Source organism: Vanessa atalanta, chromosome 21 (genome assembly GCF_905147765.1).
Source record: "Vanessa atalanta chromosome 21, ilVanAtal1.2, whole genome shotgun sequence".
In the NCBI taxonomy this organism is placed as follows: Eukaryota; Metazoa; Arthropoda; class Insecta; order Lepidoptera; family Nymphalidae; genus Vanessa; species Vanessa atalanta.
This window is the reverse complement of record NC_061891.1, coordinates 28,319-49,038: the sequence shown is the minus strand read 5'-3', so window position 1 is coordinate 49,038 and position 20,720 is coordinate 28,319. Positions and strand designations below refer to the sequence as shown.

Sequence of the window (20,720 nt, the reverse complement as noted above, 5' to 3'; positions counted from 1 at the left end):
TCAGGAAAATAGTACATATTATGATTTACGTTTGTCGACTTCAGAACCAAATGTTTCGATTGCAATTGTCACTAAGCAAAAATTAACCATCGTGCTATGATCGTACTCGTATAACCTTTGTGTTGATCGGTGAGTTTTACTTGGATTATTGGGGTGGACATAGGCTATGTAAGTATGTATAGGAAATTTTTATTTAACGAATAATTGATCTTCATCCCGTGATCGAGCAAGTTAGAAGCCCGTTAGATCAATTTCGGAGGTATAACCGCAGTCTAAAGTAATGTAGCTCACGAGTTTGTAACTTTGTGTTGCAGTCTCTTTCCTACGGACTCTTAGCCAATAAACACGATAACAAATTTGTATTGTGGACATCGTATCAACAGAAGTAGGACAAGTCTTGAAACAAAATGAGGTTATTCTGCGCTTTTGTATTGGTATCGCGATATTAGCTTGTCTTTGAAGAAATAAGAATGTAGTTAATAATTGTTGCTCGGTATTGGGGGTACATACGTACGTTGAACAAACCGGAAACATTTCAGGTTCTCCCGGATCTGTATATCATGGCCTATTGTCTAATAATATTCTGCAGGAATACAAAAAATGGTACTTGTACACAGAAAAGTGATCCACTCAGGGGCTGAAGGCTGGCTCGTTATTTCAGTAGAGAATTAGAATTTCGATTCAACGGGGAAATGTTGCCAGCATTCTTCGCGATAACAACTTGAACAGTAGATATTTGTAATTTTGCTGCGTATATATTATTACATAAGTCCTTAAGGTAAATTAAAAGAAACGAGGGTTTATTTTAGGCCTACAGTGTGGTAAGGCGAGGCAGGTGTCCGAGCGCGTGTGGATGCAGTTGCGAGAGCGGGTTGGCGCGCAGCTCCAGGCGCGCGAGTCGCGAGCACGCGTGCAGCCCTCGTGACACGCGCTCTATGCGGTTGTTCGCCAAGGACCTACAGATAGTATTTCTTTAGTATTCGTCCTATCCATTATATTAAGTTGTTATTTAACACAAGCTCGTGTTTAATAGTATTTGTTTATAGAGCTGTTTAATACTTTCACACAGATTTCCATTGATATTTAGTTTCACGCACTAACTAAGGGTCTAAGGTGAATCCGATGAATTATTTTAAAATATAATATGATCCGCCGTTAGGTGTAGAGATACACCTAATATATTTTTCGTTGGTTATAATGTTTGTTCATTTGATACTCACAAATCTTCAAGCATCGGTAACAGATGGACAGCGGGTGGCAGCTCGCTCAGTAGATTTTCCTCAAGTCGCCTGTACAAAAACAGATTAATTACAAAACCATTTTGTGTCAAGGTTTAACAAAAAGTGTTCTCTGTAATGTAAAAGGACGAACAGTAAACATCCAATTTAATGACAAGGAAGCTGTCCGGACGTTGGACTAAGTACTAGCTGTTTAACAATTCTTTGCATGTCTTGCATTTGACCTCAAGGTACGCAAAAATAATTCGGAGTTGTTCACAAATTGTTTAACTCTATCGATATAAATTATATTACATGAGGAGATTACATTTTCATTTTAATAAGTTTAAGTTTTCGGGGAATTTAAATGATCAAACAAACGAGTTTAGTATTTAATTGACTTTGTATAGATACTAAAACAAATTGGAAACCTCTCCTTGTCGCCTTCAAGTATGTATCGTATATTATTATTTATTATGTTAAGAAGTTAAGATTTAATAAATATTATTGGCTTATGCAAAGTCAGTTCAGTTTAATTTATCGACATGTATATCTTAATAAATCGTTTGAAATACAATTTGCAACTTGTTGATTGAGTAAACAAGGATCGACAAACCGAGTCTCAGAGGGATACACTCGCTCTTCGAGAAATTAATCACGACGAATGATATTTACGCTTCTCCTTACGCGCCGAAACGCTCCGAGCTCGAACTGGTTCAATTTCGCGCTCAAACACTCACATTCATCAAACTTAGTTATTGTTTGTGTTGCCAAATAAATCCAGCGCCCCGATAAATAATGACAGCCGAATTCATGGCTAATAGCCGTTTTCAATAATGCTTATTTCGTACCTAAATATAAGCTTATAAATTAGATACATTCTGATCCGAATACATAAAATGCGCGTTCTTTGTTGCCTTAGGGTTCGCCACAGTGAAATAAGGCAAAGAGCAAAGTCGAGGTTTTTAAATATTAAGTGATTATTACGAGAGATATGTACTTATGAATGTCAAATGACATTTTTATATATAAAATTTATTATTAGTTTAAAATAGGAACTATAACTATTATAAATGAGACGTTATTTCATAAACTGGACGATGTTACACATTTTTGTGTCAAGGCAGTTAGTTGCAGGTAATTTAAGACTTTCCAAGAGATTGGTTTATGAGCAAGTAGATGAGTGCGTAAAACGCAGAGGGGTGGGGGTGAAAAGGGAGATTGGAGGACATTAAGCGGTCCGTGGTGCACGATTACGTGATTAGCCGTTGAATGTACACTATAAAAACTAGCTGAAGTGCTTTTCACCAGAAATCCTTTATGGTAGAATAGTAACAACTTATTTGGCTTTAGACATAATATAATGCTTCTGTGTGTTGTACACAGAAACGAGACGCTCTGAATACTTTTGACTGTGGTCGAGCTTCGCGTAGACACCTTCACGCCGCCCCTGTTATTCTATACAGCGCCAATCAGCAATACCTTATACTATCGTGTTCCGTTTTTTAAAGTGTGTGAGCCTCCTTAGTTGCTTTTCGGCAAAAGTGACTACTTAATATCACCTGGCTTATTTGCTCGTCTACTCGTTAAAAATATGCCTAGTATTATTGTTTGATAAAAAAAATAAAGAGAGAGAGATAAAGGTAATGATGTTTTTGCATACTTTAACATAAGCGAAAGTTATCTTCTCTCTGTTCAGACGGCGAAGCTCTTTTACTGACTTGTTGGCCGCCATAAAACCACACCGGCTATAAATCCTGACGACAATAAAAGCGACTTTACTAGTATTGAGTGTGAGCTGGGCACGGGGCTGACGCTTTGCATTATAAATGGTGATTGAGATGTAAAATTTTATTGAGTTTCTATCTTTTTTATACTAAAAAAATAATAATATTATCTCAAATACTCGTAAGAAACATATTTGACAGCTCGTAGCAGTTCGACGGGTGCATGTCACACTACCTTCCCAGTCCCACAAATCCACGTCACGTGTCACGACCGGATTAGTTTCATCTGACGAGCCTCAATTTTCTCCTAAATTAGAAAGTGTAGTTAAGGCTGGTTCGGCCACTTGGATATCTCCAAATCTTCAGATAATTCTTAGAATTTAAAAATATTCCTTAAGTTATTATAGTTAAATATTAGTTTAAGTTTTGCCGATAATATAAGAGAAACCAACGGTAATTGATTACAGTCAGTAATTGACTCAGCAGTCAGCACCAGCACACACATATTTAGCATGACGATGTCTAAATTAATAAAAAAACACAAAGCGTGTTTTGTTAGTTGTTTTCAGCGGGATAAGCAGACATTATTATTAAACAGAAAAAAAAACTCACTAAAACAAATTTATTTATTGGATATATTAAAACGAATTTAATTTAACTTAAAATATAACAATGCCGCTTTTGATGATGCGTGGAACTTAACATCAGGCGCAGTTCAGTCTAATAAAAACAAAATAAAAAATCAATTTATACTTTTCTTTCCAGAGAAAAGATAATATTCTTTTTTTTTTTTAAATACACATTTTTGGCATAGGAAAGGTCCTATGATGTATACTCGTAGTATGGGTACGGAATAAAGGGATCATAAAGAACGACTACCTAAGAGTATTTCGAGTCGAAACGGCTACGTTTATGATTATATAACAACAGCATCCAGATACTCTCGGTGCAATCGATCGGCCGGCCGCGCCGAGATCAATGATACTTGCAGACAACGGTCGCGACCGCAACTCGCAACGTCTGTATGACCGACTGCTTACTCACGACACTGACCGTCGGTCGTTTGCCTAGCGTCTACAAAAAGATTGAAACACAATTACTAGAAACTGATATGCAAGAATTCGTGTAACCGTTTTATAGGAATCGCATTCGGAATTGTATTCGTTTAATTAAATTAAAATTTTAAATTTGTTATGGCGGTCAATGCGATCACTGAGCCGATTTCTTTGCGAAAGATTGGCCATGAATAGTCAACCCGTGCTCGCAACCCAATCGCATGTACCGGGTGCTGCTGACGATACAATCCAGAATATTATAATAATGTTGTAATCATACAGTTCGAAATGGCCGACGAACATTGGTTTGTGTTTAAAAGCTTCAGTATTTGTACATTTTGTATATCAAACTCAAATAATTATTTTATCTTTTCCGATCCATACACCAGTAGTAAGATAAACTTAGATGATCAATGGCCCTGAGTGAGCTGATAGGCAGGTTGCATCACTACCTGACTATTGTTAGTGCATGTTAATAATTACGCTATCTTTGTAGTGCAGATAAATAAACGCCTACGCCCTAGGCCTAGGTCACGCAGGAAGATAAGATTAATTTTGCCAACGAAATATATAGTGGTAATACTTCTTTTGTTACATTTTAATCCAAATTATTATTAATAAATCGCCTTATATTCGCCGAACTTTACGGTGAACAGACAAACAGAAAAGGCTAGAGATTTAACCAAAATGTATGCTATTTTCTGTAAGTTAAGTTCGAAAAGAAATAAAATACGTTCCATTCAATATTCCACGTGTATAGCCTTCAAATAAAAAAAAAAAAATTAGTTAAATGCTGTTTGACTATGTTGCTATGTAACAAGGAATTGAAGCTTCACCATTCTAATGTCCAGAACATTTTGAGCCATTTAATTTAGTTGGAAGGAGAAAAAGCAACATTAATTTTAATTTAATTAATTTCATTAAGTTAAATTCATAAAAAGGCTATAGTATGCTCAAATTTGATCAGCTATAGCGAAATGGTCTTTTATGTGCTAGACTCCTCGAGGAACTCGTTTTTATTATATTACTGGCTGGTACCCGCGCCTAAATTCGTGTGACTTTAAGCCTCAAAAGTATTATATGGTTGACTTTTTTTTTACTATGACAGATGACTTATTTGAGTGCTTTGCCATCGATAAAAAACAAACCACAAAAAACCAAACGTATTAAATTTATAATTTAATCTTGTATTATTAAAAAGTTATGATGCTTATTTATTATAATTGACTAACTGTGTAATGTCTATTACACGATATTACACGTAGTGCTGTCGGGGTTAAAAGCATAGATTTTTTGCAGTGCGAAACGAACACGCGACATAGCCACATAAAGCTGGCCGTGTGCCCTGTAAACTGGACTCGCTTCAAAGTAAGTTTTTTGGAATGAGAAATAACCGGGGTATAAACATAAAATCATTTGCACCGTACCTGTTTATATTTATAGCTTATATATTTTCAAATGTAAAGATGACGTAACACCACTGGAACTCTATAAAAGGTTTTAACATAATCAGCCCTTGTTCCATAACATCCCAATTTTAATAAAACAAACACTATATATTCCCCAAGGTTGCTACAATACATTAGGGAAAACCGTATCCAAATCAGTTTAGCTGATGCCGAGATTAGCGGTAACAAACGAACAGATTAACAAACATACAGACAGAAATTCTAAAAATCATATTTATATGATCTATTGCATTTATAAATATCACCAGTAATATTTTTCTAAAATGTCTTCCATATAAAGATTTCGATCAGATACGATTTTAATATATGTATTGATTGCCAAAGTGGCGAACAGTCCAGTTGTATATCATTTTTTATTTATTATCGATATCCATCATATAACATATTTCCACGTTGTGTTTATTATATACACAATCCGAATGCACCGAAAAGTAACGATAAACTTGTATCATCAAGCTTTCGACTTCTCAATGTTGTCACATGCTTCCTCCGGCTCTGGCCCAGAAAGCGTGTACTAACTAATGTACGCGCAGCTACAGTTTTCGATTCTTTAATAATATTCCGCATTACATTTGACATTTGCCTATAGCTGAAATTAAAACTTATTATTTGTTCCGTGACGATATCCGGAATCCATCTTGAGTCAAGCACCTGTCTTTTCAACGTTTTTCGTCCTAGCAACTTCCTCTCTTTGACTTCCGGCGCCACTGTCGCCTCGTTTTATCGGTTAAGTTGGCGGCGACCCGCATGGCGCTCGGCTTTTACTTCATTATAGCGTCGTTTTTCGTAGCGTTAACACGTCTTAGCAATCATTATTTTTCATTTTAATTAAATCTAATAATTTAACGTAAATTGAATACGTAGTGAAAAAATCCTCTCGTAATGGAGAACGAAATATATTTTGATAAAGAACAAAGTGATGGTGAACACGTGTCACGGAAGAGAAGTCGTTCTTCAAGTTCGAGCAGTACATCATCGGAGGAGTCTAGTCCGGATAGAAGGAGAAAAAGGCGGTCTAACCATGTAAGTAACGCACAATTTGAATTCCTTTCTCAACAAGTGGCTTTTCTAACGAATTTGATTTCGCAAAAACACGGCGAACCTCAAACGAGTACATCGTGGGTTGCCGAGGTAATAAATGGACCCAACGGTGATACAACAAACGAGTTGGGCTTACGCCCACCGCCGAGCACGAGTGATGCGGATAATCAACAGCTCCAATTGTCAGAGCTATCAACTACGTTAAAAGATCCGCCATTCCCTAAGTCTGATGATAAACATTTAGAAAAGATAACCCAATTACAGCGTTTTAAATGTAATGACTGGCATGCAATTCGTTTTTCTGAAGCTCAGAAAAAGTACGTCACTACTCCGGGTTTCATAGAACTTAATGTAAACGATGAACTGAGACGTTTCAATGCGTCTAGGTCTAACGATGATCGTTTGTACTTGATAGAGAGAACTTTTGCAGCTTTATCCAATGCTATACTGACTCAAAAAGACGAATTGCGTGCAGCTTTGCAAGGTTTAGTCGATTGGTCTAATGATAAGAGTACAACACTTACACCACGATCTCTTTTCGATAAGATTGAACAAATGTTTAATAAAGATTCAAGCTATACAAAAGTAACCGATGATATTTTACAAATATTCTAAATTCCACCCAGTGCTGAACATTTGTTTGACAACGATATGCTTGCAGCCTACCTACAAAAAATTGGGGGGGCCGAAAAACTAACCACTTGCTTCCAGCCAGCTGCAGATACAGCTACCGGCCAGAGGCGTGTGTATGATAACCAGTCGAAACCATCGACAAGCAAGCAAGAGGGTGAAAACTTTTTTCGTAAAAATACTTCAGCATCGAAAGATAAGTTCAAAGGTCACTCGAGGGCATCCGGCAACAAGACTTCCAATGGCAAGAATAAACGCCACAATTCGTCAAGAGGTAAGAAATCAAATTACAACTCATCAAATAGAAACAATCGATCATGACTCGCAATCATTTCGGGGCGGCTGTCTAAAGCAATATAAACATGCATGGGAGAACTTAGGTGCGCCCAACCACATATGCAAACTTCTCAAAGGAGTACGTATTCCTTTCGTGATGAAGCCGCCCCTTATATATCCAAATCAATCTGTCATAATAAATTACGAGACAAAGCAGAGTTATCATATGACACAAGTAATAAAAGATATGATAGACACGCATGTACTAGAAAAAGCCGAGATCAATCCCAGCTACCTATCAACATTTTTTCTAGTTCCGAAAACGGACGGATCGTTTCGCCCAATCTTCAATTTGAAGAGACTAAACCGTTTTGTCAAATTAAAAGGTTTTCAGCTTTTCAGTCATTTCCGAGTTCCAAGCTTTTTACAGAGCAACGATTGGATGGTGAAGGTAGATCTGAGCCAGGCATATTTTCACCTTCCCATAGCCGAACACAGAACACAGGCGATTTCTGAGACTCAGCTACAAAGGCCAACTGCTACAAATGACGTGCCTTCCCTTCGGCCTTTCATCAGCGCCACGAAGGTTCACATCCTTGACGAACTGGGTAGCCGAGTTCCTGAGAAGGCGAAATATGAGGTGTGTGGTATACCTAGACGATTTTTTAGTAGTGAATCAGTCCTGTCAAGTTTTACTCGAACACATTACATTTATGGTGAACCTAATGAGACACCTCGGCTGGACTATCAATATGGACAAGTCTGTACTGGTTCCGACACAACGCCTGGAGTTTCTGGGTGTTACATGGGACACCAAACTCAACACAAAGTCCCTGTCGGAACCGAAGTGCGAAACGCTACGCAAAGCACTTCTCAGTCAGATGTCCAGAGGCAGTTGGTCCCTCAGACAGGCCCAGTCCCTTCTGGGGAGACTCAACTTCGCCTCTTTTGTAATACGCAGAGGGAGGTTACATTGTCGAACCCTGCAATTTCACAATCGATACCTTCCCACGGAACACCCCTACAAACAAGTGAAATTGCCACAACCGGTACTCTCCGAAATGCGATGGTGGTTAAAGGCAGCACAGGGCTCACTTTCTATACATACAAACTCGATCTCTCATCTGCTCACGACGGATGCATCGGATTTCGGCTGGGGAGCTCAGCTGGGCGACACGAAAATGTCAGGACAGTGGACAAAACGGCAACAGTCATGGCATGTCAATCTAAAAGAGCTGTTTGTTGTCTACGCGGCAATACAACAAGAGAACAGCCGGCTTCACAATGCTCACATTTTACTGCAAACAGACAACCGAACAGTCGTAGCTTACATAAACAAGGAAGGCGGAACGAAATCAAAGAAGCTTCTGAACCTCACACGGCAACTAGGTGAAGTTGATGGACCACTTAAATCTACAACTGACGGCTCAGTACTTTCCAGGCCGATTCAATTGCGAAGTGGATGCCCTATCACGCGGCAAGGTCTGCCCTGAGTGGCACCTACTCTCTACAGCAACGGACAACATATTCAAGATGTGGGGCACACCGCAAGTAGACTTATTTGCGTCGGAAACAGCTTACGTAGTAATGAGGTATGTATCGCTGGACACGCAAGACCAGCAGGCTGTATTTCACAACGCATTCCTTCACCAGTGGGACTACGAACTTGCGTGGCTATTTCCTCCACCGAACCTAATACCCCAAGTATTGTCTCACCTGAACATTGCGAACGGTCAGTACATCTTGATCCCTCCGAAGTGGAAGATGGTATTTTGCCAAGCAGACCTACGAGCCCGGGCCATTCAAGAACCTTATCACATCCCGCTCCTTCCACAAGTTCTGATCGACACGAAAACCGGAATGCACTCGCCAGAGATTCAAGACATTCATTTGGAAGCCTGGCTGATTTTGGGTGGACAGACGAAATCAAAAAATGGTCAGTAGAAGAAAGATCACTGTTATTGTCAAGTTGGCGGCGATCTACAATAAACACCTACATGCCAGCATGGAACAAATGGAAGGTATGGTGCTCCTCTAACAATTCTTCTTACAGAGATCCGAGTCCAGAACAAGTTGCTCGTTACCTGGCGTATTTACACAACAGCGAAGGTCTGGCTTATCGAACTATACTAGTCCATAAATCTGTTATTTCTACTTTTACCAAATTATCAGGTAATACTACATTGGCATCTAACTTTCTTATAAAACATATTTTAAAAGCTATTTCAGTTGCAAAGAACAAGAAAATGAAACCACCTATTTGGAATGTAAAGAATGTATTACAATACTTAGAAAATAATACACCAGATGAAAATAATTTGTACCAAGTATCCAGACGTGCCGCTATATTACTTTTGCTAGCGGCAGGACGACGAGTATACGACCTGACACTGCTGAGGATCAATGCCGACCAATATATAGATGAGGGCAATTCTATTGAAATGTGGCCTTGTTTTGGATCGAAGACGGATGACTCTAACAACAGGCAATCTGGATGGAAACTAAAAGCACATCCGAACAAAAATCTCGACTGTGTATTTTGGACTCGTCAATTAATCGGTACTTCACAAGATCGTTGGAAATCAGGTATACTGTCAGAACTGTTTATAACTGCTAGAGGTGATCCAAAACCAGCTTCTAGAACTGTAATCAGTGGTTGGATCAAATCTGTTCTAAAGGACGCGGGTGTCTATGCCACGCCAGGCTCAGTACGCTCTGTCGTAGCCTCTCTCAATTGGCTAGAAAAGTTTCCTATTGATCAGATTCTTGAGACTGGAAATTGGCGGCAAGAACATACTTTTAGAACATACTATCAAAGAGAGCAAGCGAATCAATCAAGAAATAATGATTTTACGACGTCAGTTTCCTTGTCAAATTTCTTTGAACCTGTGCGATAACAATGATTTGTTTAAATTGATGATTAAAACTGTATGATTCATATATAACATTGAATAAATATTGTTTACTTTTCAATAACTTATTATAATTTAATTTTTTATTTTACATAACACATTATAGCATCTACATAATTATTGTAATAATTATGGGCATACCAGGAGATAACAAACATATCACTCAAGATGGATTCCGGATATCGTCACGGAACAAATAATAAAGAGTTTTAACTAACAATAAAACTTACCTATTATTTTTCCAACGATATCCGGAATCCAGGTAATACCTACCTGGTACATCGTGAGTAAGTATAATGAGGTAAAAGCCGAGCGCCATGCGGGTCGCCGCCAACTTAACCGATAAAAGGAGGCGACAGTGGCGCCGGAAATCAAAGAGAGGAAGTTGCTAGGACGAAAAACGTTGAAAAAGACAGGTGCTTGACTCAAGATGGATTCCGGATATCGTTGGAAAAATAATAGGTAAGTTTTATTGTTAGTTAAAACTCTCTATTTTAAAGAAAGATTGAGAAATAAGGTATATTAGACTGTTCAGGATTATATTAATAAATATATTTTATACTTCAGAGTCCTCGCGGCTCTGTTCGCGTGACTTAAAAATACGGTTATTATATTATGATTGACATATTTATGTATCTCTGTCGGTCGTGGCATTATAGTTCCCGAATTGGTGGACCGAATTTGATTGTTTTTTTTTTATAGATGACTCTTTCGAGATTGTCCTACACCTTGTCCAATGAAAATCGGTTCAGCATTTTAAAAGTTATGGGCGTTAAAGTGGGAGTGACAATCGAACGGTTTAAATTTATAATTTAATCGTGTTAGTATAAAGTTAACATGTATTTGTCCAACTACTTAATGTAAAAAAAAATCGAAGAGATGTCGTTACAATCACAATTATTATCATAATAGTTTACGGCGTTTTTCCAACAAATATTTAGTTAGAGTTCCTTTAATAGACTTATCTTTTTTATTTGAGAACCGATATTAATAAAACAAATACAATGTATTACCCCAAGTTTACTACAGTACAGTGAAAACTGTATCCAAATTTCGATCAGTTACAATTTTATTATATGTATAGATTATTATTACTTTCAAAAGGTTTTTACACGTAATAATAATGAATACATTTTGATTTTGTATGAATAGATAATGAATTATTAATGACCACTTGATTTCTTTCTAAACAATATTTCGCATTATTAGGACAACGATGGTGAGTTTGGTTTCCGAAATCCTACGAAATAAGGCCTCTCCAGTGTGCATTAATGAGATTTTACAGAATTACTTTTCAAGTACTCACAGCACACGCAGCGCCGGGGTGCTCGCAAAAGCGCGCTCGTCGATGTGGGTGATGCGGTTTCGCTTTAATATCCTGTTGATAGACAAACATAACATAAATCCAATACATGTTTTAACTTAATCCAAAACTAAATACACTTAAAAAAGCTAGATGTTTGTTTTTTACAATTTAAAAATGGTTATAGTCGTCCTGAATAATCTCTAGTTCTTCAGTTTGCACGTATCTCTCTAAAACAATCGCTTGTAGATCGCTCGTCTATCAATAATCACGTTGGAAGTACGCAGTGACGTGAAAGCGGCGGCGGGTGGCAGACGGGGTCTCGGCGCGAGGCCGTATTATGTTAATTCGACTGCAATAAAGACGCTCGTCGTTATATCGTCCTTCGCCGGGACGGTCGGGATACCAGTACAAACAGCAACGAGGCTGTTACATACGATAAGCTAGTTTTAATTATCCTCTTCCCTACTTTATGAATTAAATAAAATTTTAATAATACAAATTTAGGTAGAAATCATCGTATACTTCTGTTATCGCAATCGCGCAGTACTGAGACTCTAAAAAGTGCGACTTTGTACAGATTTCTACTACAAAAGCCTAAAATTTTTTGAAGTTTAAGTTTATATTGAAGTTGTGCGTTCCGTTCCAGTTGTGACGGAGCCCGTCCGACTGCGGCACCAACTGCCGATTCTTCACCTACCGATTTGTTTCCCCTTTTCTTTGTAATTTTAGTTTGATATAAAATAAATGGAAGATGATGTAAACAGCCAGCGCCGTATACTACTAGGGTCCTCTGTAGATTGTATTATAGTACTGACTTTTTTTAAAATTCTTTTTATTATACTTTACAATTAGGCAACATAATCCATTATCTTATGGTTATTTTACTTGATAATAATATAATCGACATTATGTTCTTCCGAGAGTTTATGAACAGCAAAAGAATACACATAGAAAGTAGCAATACCCCAAATTATTTAAGGAATTTTATTTTTATTCCTATTAAACCCTCATTCAAGATTATCACTTGTATTAGTGGGGACGACAATAGCCCAAGGGGTCAGGATCAATCCTGCGACTTCTTACATCGCTAGGCGGCTCGTAAACCATTGCGCTATTGACGCTTCGAATAAAAATAAATATAATATTTTAAAAGAGACTTTTAAAGACTCTTAAATTTTTCTTTATTAATAACTTTCAATTATAAATATAAAAAATAAGTTTATAGCAATGTATCGATGCCAACCCAACCTACCCGCTCGTAGTTTCGAGTCACCCCTCTAATGACATTAGTTAGTCTTTGAGTCATTATTTATAGCAGCACTTACGATTCCAATATATTTATTAGCTTTTATCTTTCTTAGTCGAAGTCGAAGGATAATTGTCTATTTATATATTTATCGCTGACGAGTAATTTCTGAGACACATTCTTAAGAATCATTTCGAATTAAGAAAAAAAGTTAAGGAGTATAGGCAGTAACAATTGGTGAGTTCATAGTTGACGGCACAACTTGGGAAAGAAGCGATTTCCTTCTAAGTTTTTCGTTGTTATATTGAATATTTTTAAACAATTACAAACTGACTAAAAATACCCGCTGTATTTTCTATTCCGAACCGGTGATAGTTTTTAAATTATTATTAAATAAGTGTAATTCAACTCAGTAATTATTTGAATTTGAGTTCATAGTATCAGGCAAGATGACAATCGCATTTATAAATATTTATTGCAGGACAATCGAAGTAGACGGGACCACTGTTTCATATTAATTCATTGATATTTCCGAAAAAAGTGGTCTTGGATTTCTTTCGTTTAAAACGCTCAGATGAGCGGGTGTCGGGTGAGCGCGGGGAGCATGTGGGGGTGCAGTGGGAGCGTCGCCGGGGAGGGGGTTATGTAGCCAGAGTCTCATAAATCAGAGCGCGCCGCCTCATCGACGCGCTGAGAAGGGTTGCTACCACAGATGTAATTTTTCGTGGATTTTGGTAATTATCTGATCAAAAAATATAGCTCAAAATATACAGAGCAGCAAAAGCTCTAATCATTAACTATACAAGAATCTCCTACTTGTCTTGATAAGTATAACTAGCTTTGAGTGGCTATTTATTAAGGTATACTTATATGTTTAGGTCTTCGTTGGAAAAAGAGAGTAAACTCTCTCTTTTGCGCTCTAATTTTTATCTTCACCGCTTCTACTTCCTTTGCTGAAACCTTGAAATCGGCAGCTATAGCGGAATATCGCTTAAGAAATTATTAAAAGAAAAGTTGGTCTTGGAATAACGGCGACGGACCTAAAATATGTTCACATACGACTTCCAGTAAACTTAGTTCATGGAAGACGTGACGAAGGACGGACGGGCGACGACCCGCGTCGCGGCGGGCGAGGCTGCCCGTTCATTGAATACGAAGCGTCGTGCAGCTTGAATGAATATCCGCCAGTGCATGTTGCAGTTTGTACGAGTATATCTGCTCAATCGGACCAGCCAACGATGCTAAAATTATTTATAAAACTTCGTGTCACAAAATCTCAACGATCGTCATGTTTGTTGTTTAGTATAAGATAATACCGAGACCTTTGATTGTTTAGACGTCTAGATACATTGAAAAATGTGAGAACGCGTCGGAAAAATGTTAGCCACTGCCTAGCGGCACGCACACTAGAAAAATAGTTGTCAATTGTCGAGCGTAGCCCTCACGCACACCTGTATGAAGTTGGCTCATTTGTTTTAGCTCTTTCCTAGTGCAAAGCTCTATTTAGATATATAAATAATCTGAGACTGGGACGTGGCTTCGTCACCTCGGACTTCATATGGAACACGAAACATGGTCTCTTATTTAAATCGAACTATTACTAAGTAGTAAGTATGCGTACATATGCGTCGTCGACGTTACAACTTGTCGACTATAATTTATGCCCGATGCGTGCTTATCATAATATAACATGAATCTAAATCAGTCTCAGTTGTGTACTACGGATAATTAATGTTACCAAATAACTAATTAAGTAGCGCTCGTATTATATACTAAAACGGTAATGTAGGTATGTTAATAAAATATTATATATATATAAACCCTCTATGAGATACAACTGAATTTACTCGTACTTGAATTCTAATTTTAGGAATATATAGTATTCAATAGGTATAATATTTAAATTAACTTGGTTATTTTTATTACTATAAGTATTTGAAACGGGATTTTTACCATGGTTTTTATTGTATTCAGTTTACTTATTTATAATATTTCGTTTTGTTTTTAATTTTAGTTAAAATAATTCCGTATGAACACGTAATACATTCGGTAGTCTCATTACGAATTCCATATCGGTTTATTATTCCGCTTTAAATATAACTTCCAGCGCAATGGCCAATAAAGTTTAAAGCTTTTTAAGCCACATTAAGAATTAGATGTTGCGTTGTCGGCAAATTCCATGTTCACTTTCAGACATATTATATATAATTGGGTTAAATACAACGTAACGTTGTTATTCAAATGTTGAAAAAGAGTAACTGAGTAAGTGAGTTTCTTGCCGGTTATTCTCGCTTGGTTCTACGTTTCGAACCGGTGGTATGATGGTGGTATTACGTTTAATGCATTTCGGTAAAATGTCGATTCAAAAGTGCTTGTGAAAACCTACTCAAATAACACATATTACATACATATTGATTTAATTTGACTAACATGTCCAAAAATGAAAACTAATGAAGACTTCACTTTGAGAAAGGTTTCAGGTAATTTATATTCACAAGAAATAAAATCATGCAACATTTTCGCCCTTGTTAGCGTTTAAATGTTGTCGTCTTAAGATTGGATGTGAGGTGAGGTGGACGAGAAGAGTAAGACGTGTTCGTGTACCACCAGTACACGAGCAGAACGGGCAAATCGTTCATCCGACGGTATGTAAGAGTATAACACAATACACATGCACGTACTCAAAGCGCTGCCCCCAATATGATATGATTTTGCCGCCTGCAGTTACGCTGACTTAATAACTTTACAACAATACAAAGTATTGACGTTTGGCAGTGGAATAATTGATGAGTGGGAGGTACCCAGGCGGCGGGCAAGGCGCTGCTCGCAATAAAACGTAGTTCCGATGTAACCAAATCGTGAACGAACCGCATGTTCCAATTACAGAAACATCGAAGAAAACAATCTTTTTTTCAAAACAACTTTATGTACGTTTGTTGACAATTTTAGAACATAAAAAAATTATCATTAAAAGTAGGATTTTATCATCATAGGATGTTCGGTTTTACTAAAGTTTAATAAGAATTTAATTTTAAATAATTGCAATAGTGATCAAAGTTAAGAGTTCAGATCATTGTTGAGTGAAACATCTAAAAGAACGTCTCAGTGAGCTTCTTTTGATAGTCGCGTCGAAGGAAGCCGTGTAGCGTCTTAAGTATCGACTGATTTTATTACCAGAATCCTATTATCCCTGAAATGAACATAAACATTACGACATTGTGAGCAAAACTAACTTAGTCGTATAATTTAATTATGCCTTATTCAGTTATAACACGTTTCTATGTAGGTTTGATAAATGCTTACGAGACATTTTTGTACATTTTTGTATATTACGAAAGTGACCTAGCTAAGAGTAAGATTATGTACTCAATTTAGTCTTCTGCCCTTATCTTTACTGATAAAGTTGTCAGTCGGGAGTTGTTTGGAACAAATGCGTGGGCAAGGCATGGTCGAATATTACGTGATCTGCTTTTGTACCGGAAACTCTCTACGTCCAGGCTACGTATTTAAGGGTAGAGAGCCGAGATGGCCCAGTGGTTAAAACGCGTATATCTCAACCGATGATTGCGGGTTCAAACTCAGGGAAGTACCACTGAATATTCATGTGCTTAATTTGAGTTTATAATTCATATTGTGCTCGCCGGTGAAGGAAAACATCGTGAGGAAACTTAAATGTGTCTAATTTCAACAAAATTCTGCCACATGTAAATCCACCAACCCAAATTGGAGCAGCGTAGTGGAATATGCTCCTAACCATCTAACTTAGCCCAGCAGTGGGACATTTATAGGCTGCACATGTATGTATTTAAGGGTAACTTCTTTAAATTAAGTAACAAATACTATGATAGAACAAGGATAAGCCAGGTTCTATATTTTGAATAAATTGTGTAAAGATCAATAAGTACGAAGAGTTATCGAATCCTATTTATAAGCTTGGAGCTCTAGACTCGGTTCACTGTATATTTATTTGCAACAATATATATATATAACACACACAATAAACACAGTTCACACAATAAAGACATTTTAGGCAGAAGAAATCTACAAGTTTACATCGGGTTATGAGTCTATTCTACCTTGGGCATGGTATTCGTTTCGATGATAAGATTCCACAGTTATTCCCACAGTTATTTTAATAAATTTAAATATTGTGTCAAAAACACAAATATCTATTAAGATAAATACTAGGCATACTAGTCGATACAAGATTTACGAAAAAGCGTGGAGTTTGTAGTTGTTGATTGTTAGACATGCATGTATAATGTACATACATATGTAGCCAGTTCTTCTCGGCAGGATCTACTGTCCGAGCCACTGGTAACTTTACATTTAATTCAATGCGTTAACGTTATACGGCCAGACGCTATTTCGATGTTTAGACACAAGTTAATAAAGACATTTAAGTAAACCCTAAATCTGTGTCTAAAAAATATCATAGAATTAAATTACATTTATTATTTCTTGCTAAACAAAAGTTAGTAAAAAATAAAGAACCTTAATAACAGTTTAATAAATAAAAACTCGGATATAGATATAATTATTAGACGCCTATTGCAAAGGCAGTTCGTATTGCTTTACGTTCTAAAATGGGATCTCCATTAGGCCATTGTATTATTCAGATAACCCTCATATTATTCCACCGTTTATTGGTTATCTCGGCGGCATTAGAGGAACTTAACTTTGAATATCAAACTAACACTACACGAGCCCGGCCGTTAGCATTCGAGCCCCGTTGATTGTTGGAGGCCCGTTTGAATGGCGACGATCGAAGATTAATCGTAACTCATTTAAACATTGTGGTTACTGCGTTGAAGGCTGGGGCGACGGTTAATAGCCCGATAAGGGTGTTAGAGGTTGTGGCCCGTTTATCTGCTTTATTAATGGGAATTTAACGATAACACGTAATGCTTGCATCTATATCTTTTAAGTCTGAGAACGTGTAGTTTGATTAATACTTAAATAGCTGAGTGAAGCAGCACATGAATATCGGTACATTTCATTGGTTTTAATAGAATTTAGTAAGCGAAGCTTGAATTTACATAGTATGTAGAAGCTGTGTACAAATATAATAATACTGCACGCTCACGCCTCGCCCTCCGGTAAAATAAAGAGTTTAAGATTAAAGCAAATTTATTGTAGTTACGTAATTACGTTTGGGTACAATGTACGGCGCGGGCGCGTGAGTGATCACCGACGTACGCGTACCGCTTGCAGGCTCGTCACTCGCTTACCTTCACTAGCAGCCTCGCGCACGCCACGACTCGTACACTTGAGGACCTCTACACAACCCCTCCTCCCCTCCTCCCCGTCCCCTTACTTCGCAGCTCTCACTCGTGTCACACATGTTATTCAAGCTCGAAATGTGCTTGCTTGTTAAAAATATATTATTTTTATATTGGTACCAATAAAACTATATAGGATATGAATATAGGAATTTATTGATTTAATGACTGCTGTGTCAAGCTTACACGTTTACGATTTATCGTTCTTGACGATTCTTTACTGTAACTGAATACCTGTGATTATATACATTTTATGTTATTTACATATAATGTATATAATCACAGGTACAAAAGTGACCAACAAGTTCATGATAACGTCTTCATAAATTGTGGATATTAATATGATAAAATATATATTATTTGGCCCCAAATCGACGGGGTAGGCAGATGAATATATATACGTCATAGTTAATAGTTTTGGCCAAGCGGTAAGGACGTCTTAGCAGGTACATGGTACACGTAAGATTACTGGTAACTGACTGACAGGCCGCTTTGAGCGACGTCCATTGTTTTACAGTTTTTATTTAAATAAGAAGGCAGGTCGCAAGCATATTTTTTAAAGTTAGATTTTTTTACAAACATATGTACCGGTTTGACTATAAATTAGGGCACGATTTAGTACAAATTGTACTCACAAGGTGTGTAGCACCGGCAGCGGAGGCAGCGAGGCGGACGTCAGCTCACTGATCTGGTTGCCGGCCAGGTTGCTGCATAAAATCATGTTAGTAGTTAAGCATATTATGAATATTAGTACTACACGTTATATGTTAGATGACAGAGTTCATAGAATAAGGATAGCATTTGATTTTTATGATTTTATAAAAACTTAACCACATTCACTATTCTGTCTACTTTTATATTCGTCTATAAAATTAAGGAGACTTCTTGAGCTAACATCACATTATACATAAGCCTTGCCGACACCCGTGCGACAGTCAGACATCCGCGAGAAATGAGAGTACACTATACTGTGAGTGCTAGTGTAGACTTCGTTCATAATATTAAAAGTTTTACTTCGGCGTTGACACTTCTAATCGGTAAGAGTTTTTAAATCACTTGTAAAGTGCGAATTGACTCATTTCGTTTGCAATATAGTTAAGAATTTAATTTTAAAATAAATGGTGTTGACATATTTATTTGTCGTGCAGTTTCCCGTATAAATTCAGTATATAATTAATGTCTCCTTATTGCCGGCACGGCGCCGGCGCACGTGCGTGGGCGCTACTGATAGGCATCGAGCGAGTGGCCTAGTATGCGTGGATATATTTCTAGTTAAGTTTAATAATAATAAAAACTCTGTAAATATGATTATTAACATATACGATGATATACACTGTTGACCTTGCTCGGTACATATATGCCGCGAAAAGTATTACGTTCAGAAAAGCGTGTTCACTTAGTGTATTTTTTTCTATGACTTCTAATTCATTTGACTTGGGTGAACCGATAATATTTTCTGCATTGTATGAGGGTGGCAGGAGCGTATCACATACTAACAGCGCTTGCAGGCGAGGGGTCTGCACGAGCGCGGCGGCGGGCACGGCGCGCAGACGGTTGCGCGAGAGCCGAAGCACGCGCAGGGCGCCCGCCTCCTCGAGCGACGCCGCGTCCAACTCTGATATCTCGTTATCCTCCGCTGATCTGCATATAATTTCTATGATAGTTTATTGTTTATAGTATGATATAATATATATCTGATAAGACAGGAATAGTATCATATTAGCATTAGCATTAGCAGCCCGTAAATGTCCCACTGCTGGGATAAAGGCCTCCTCTCCCATTGAGGAGAAGGTTTGGAGCATATTCCACCACGCTGCTCCAATGCGGGTTGGCGGAATACACATGTGGCAGAATTTCGTTGAAATTAGACACATGCAGGTTTCCTCACGATGTTTTCCTTCACCGCCGAGCACGAGATGAATTATAAACACAAATTAAGCACATGAAATTTCAGTGGTGCCTGCCTGGGTTTGAACCCGAAATCATCGGTTAAGATGCACGCGTTCTAGCCACTGGGCCATCTCGGCTCTCATAGTATCATACAGTTTATATATTACTGATAATTTCTTAATATTATACTTATACTAATTTACGGGTCCACTGCTTTGCAGTTTGAACACGACAGCTAAAAACTTCATCTTGGTTAAATGTAAATAGACTTAAAAAGGAGGCTGTATTCTGAAATTGAAAGGGAGAGAAAAGTTATGTTGATAAAATCAAATATAAATATTGGCCGCATACATTGTTGTTACAAAATATTTTGGTTTGAGAACTAAAATGCTTTTTGTGTAAACGTTTATTTTAATAATATGGGAGCACTGTAACCTAAAGGCTAAAATATCTTTCCAATTAGTTAAAAGTCCGCGAAGGTCAAAACAACGTATGATTCATACGTTTATGAGCACAAAACATACTCGGACGATGTAGTTGTACATTTAAATAAGTGCCTGTAGATTAAAATATAAAGGCCATTTTCAACCGATGCATTAGTTTAAGCTGCCATTAACTACCTTTAAACAGATAAAACAAAGCAACTACTAAGTCTTTACTATTGTCCAC

At 37.5% G+C, this 20,720-nt stretch overlaps 1 protein-coding gene across 1 annotated transcript in view; it reads right to left on the bottom strand.

Annotated features, from left to right (window-relative positions):
- LOC125072266 (lutropin-choriogonadotropic hormone receptor) overlaps positions 1-20,720 on the bottom strand; it is a 45,165-nt gene that overhangs the window by 7,270 nt on the left and 17,175 nt on the right. Inside the window, exons 4-8 of the mRNA XM_047682814.1 lie at positions 19,659-19,802; positions 18,797-18,868; positions 11,634-11,705; positions 1,221-1,289; positions 816-956 (exon numbers count right to left, since the gene is read on the bottom strand). Of these exons, the coding sequence (XP_047538770.1) occupies positions 816-956; positions 1,221-1,289; positions 11,634-11,705; positions 18,797-18,868; positions 19,659-19,802 (498 nt within the window). The remainder of the gene's footprint in view (positions 1-815; positions 957-1,220; positions 1,290-11,633; positions 11,706-18,796; positions 18,869-19,658; positions 19,803-20,720) is intronic.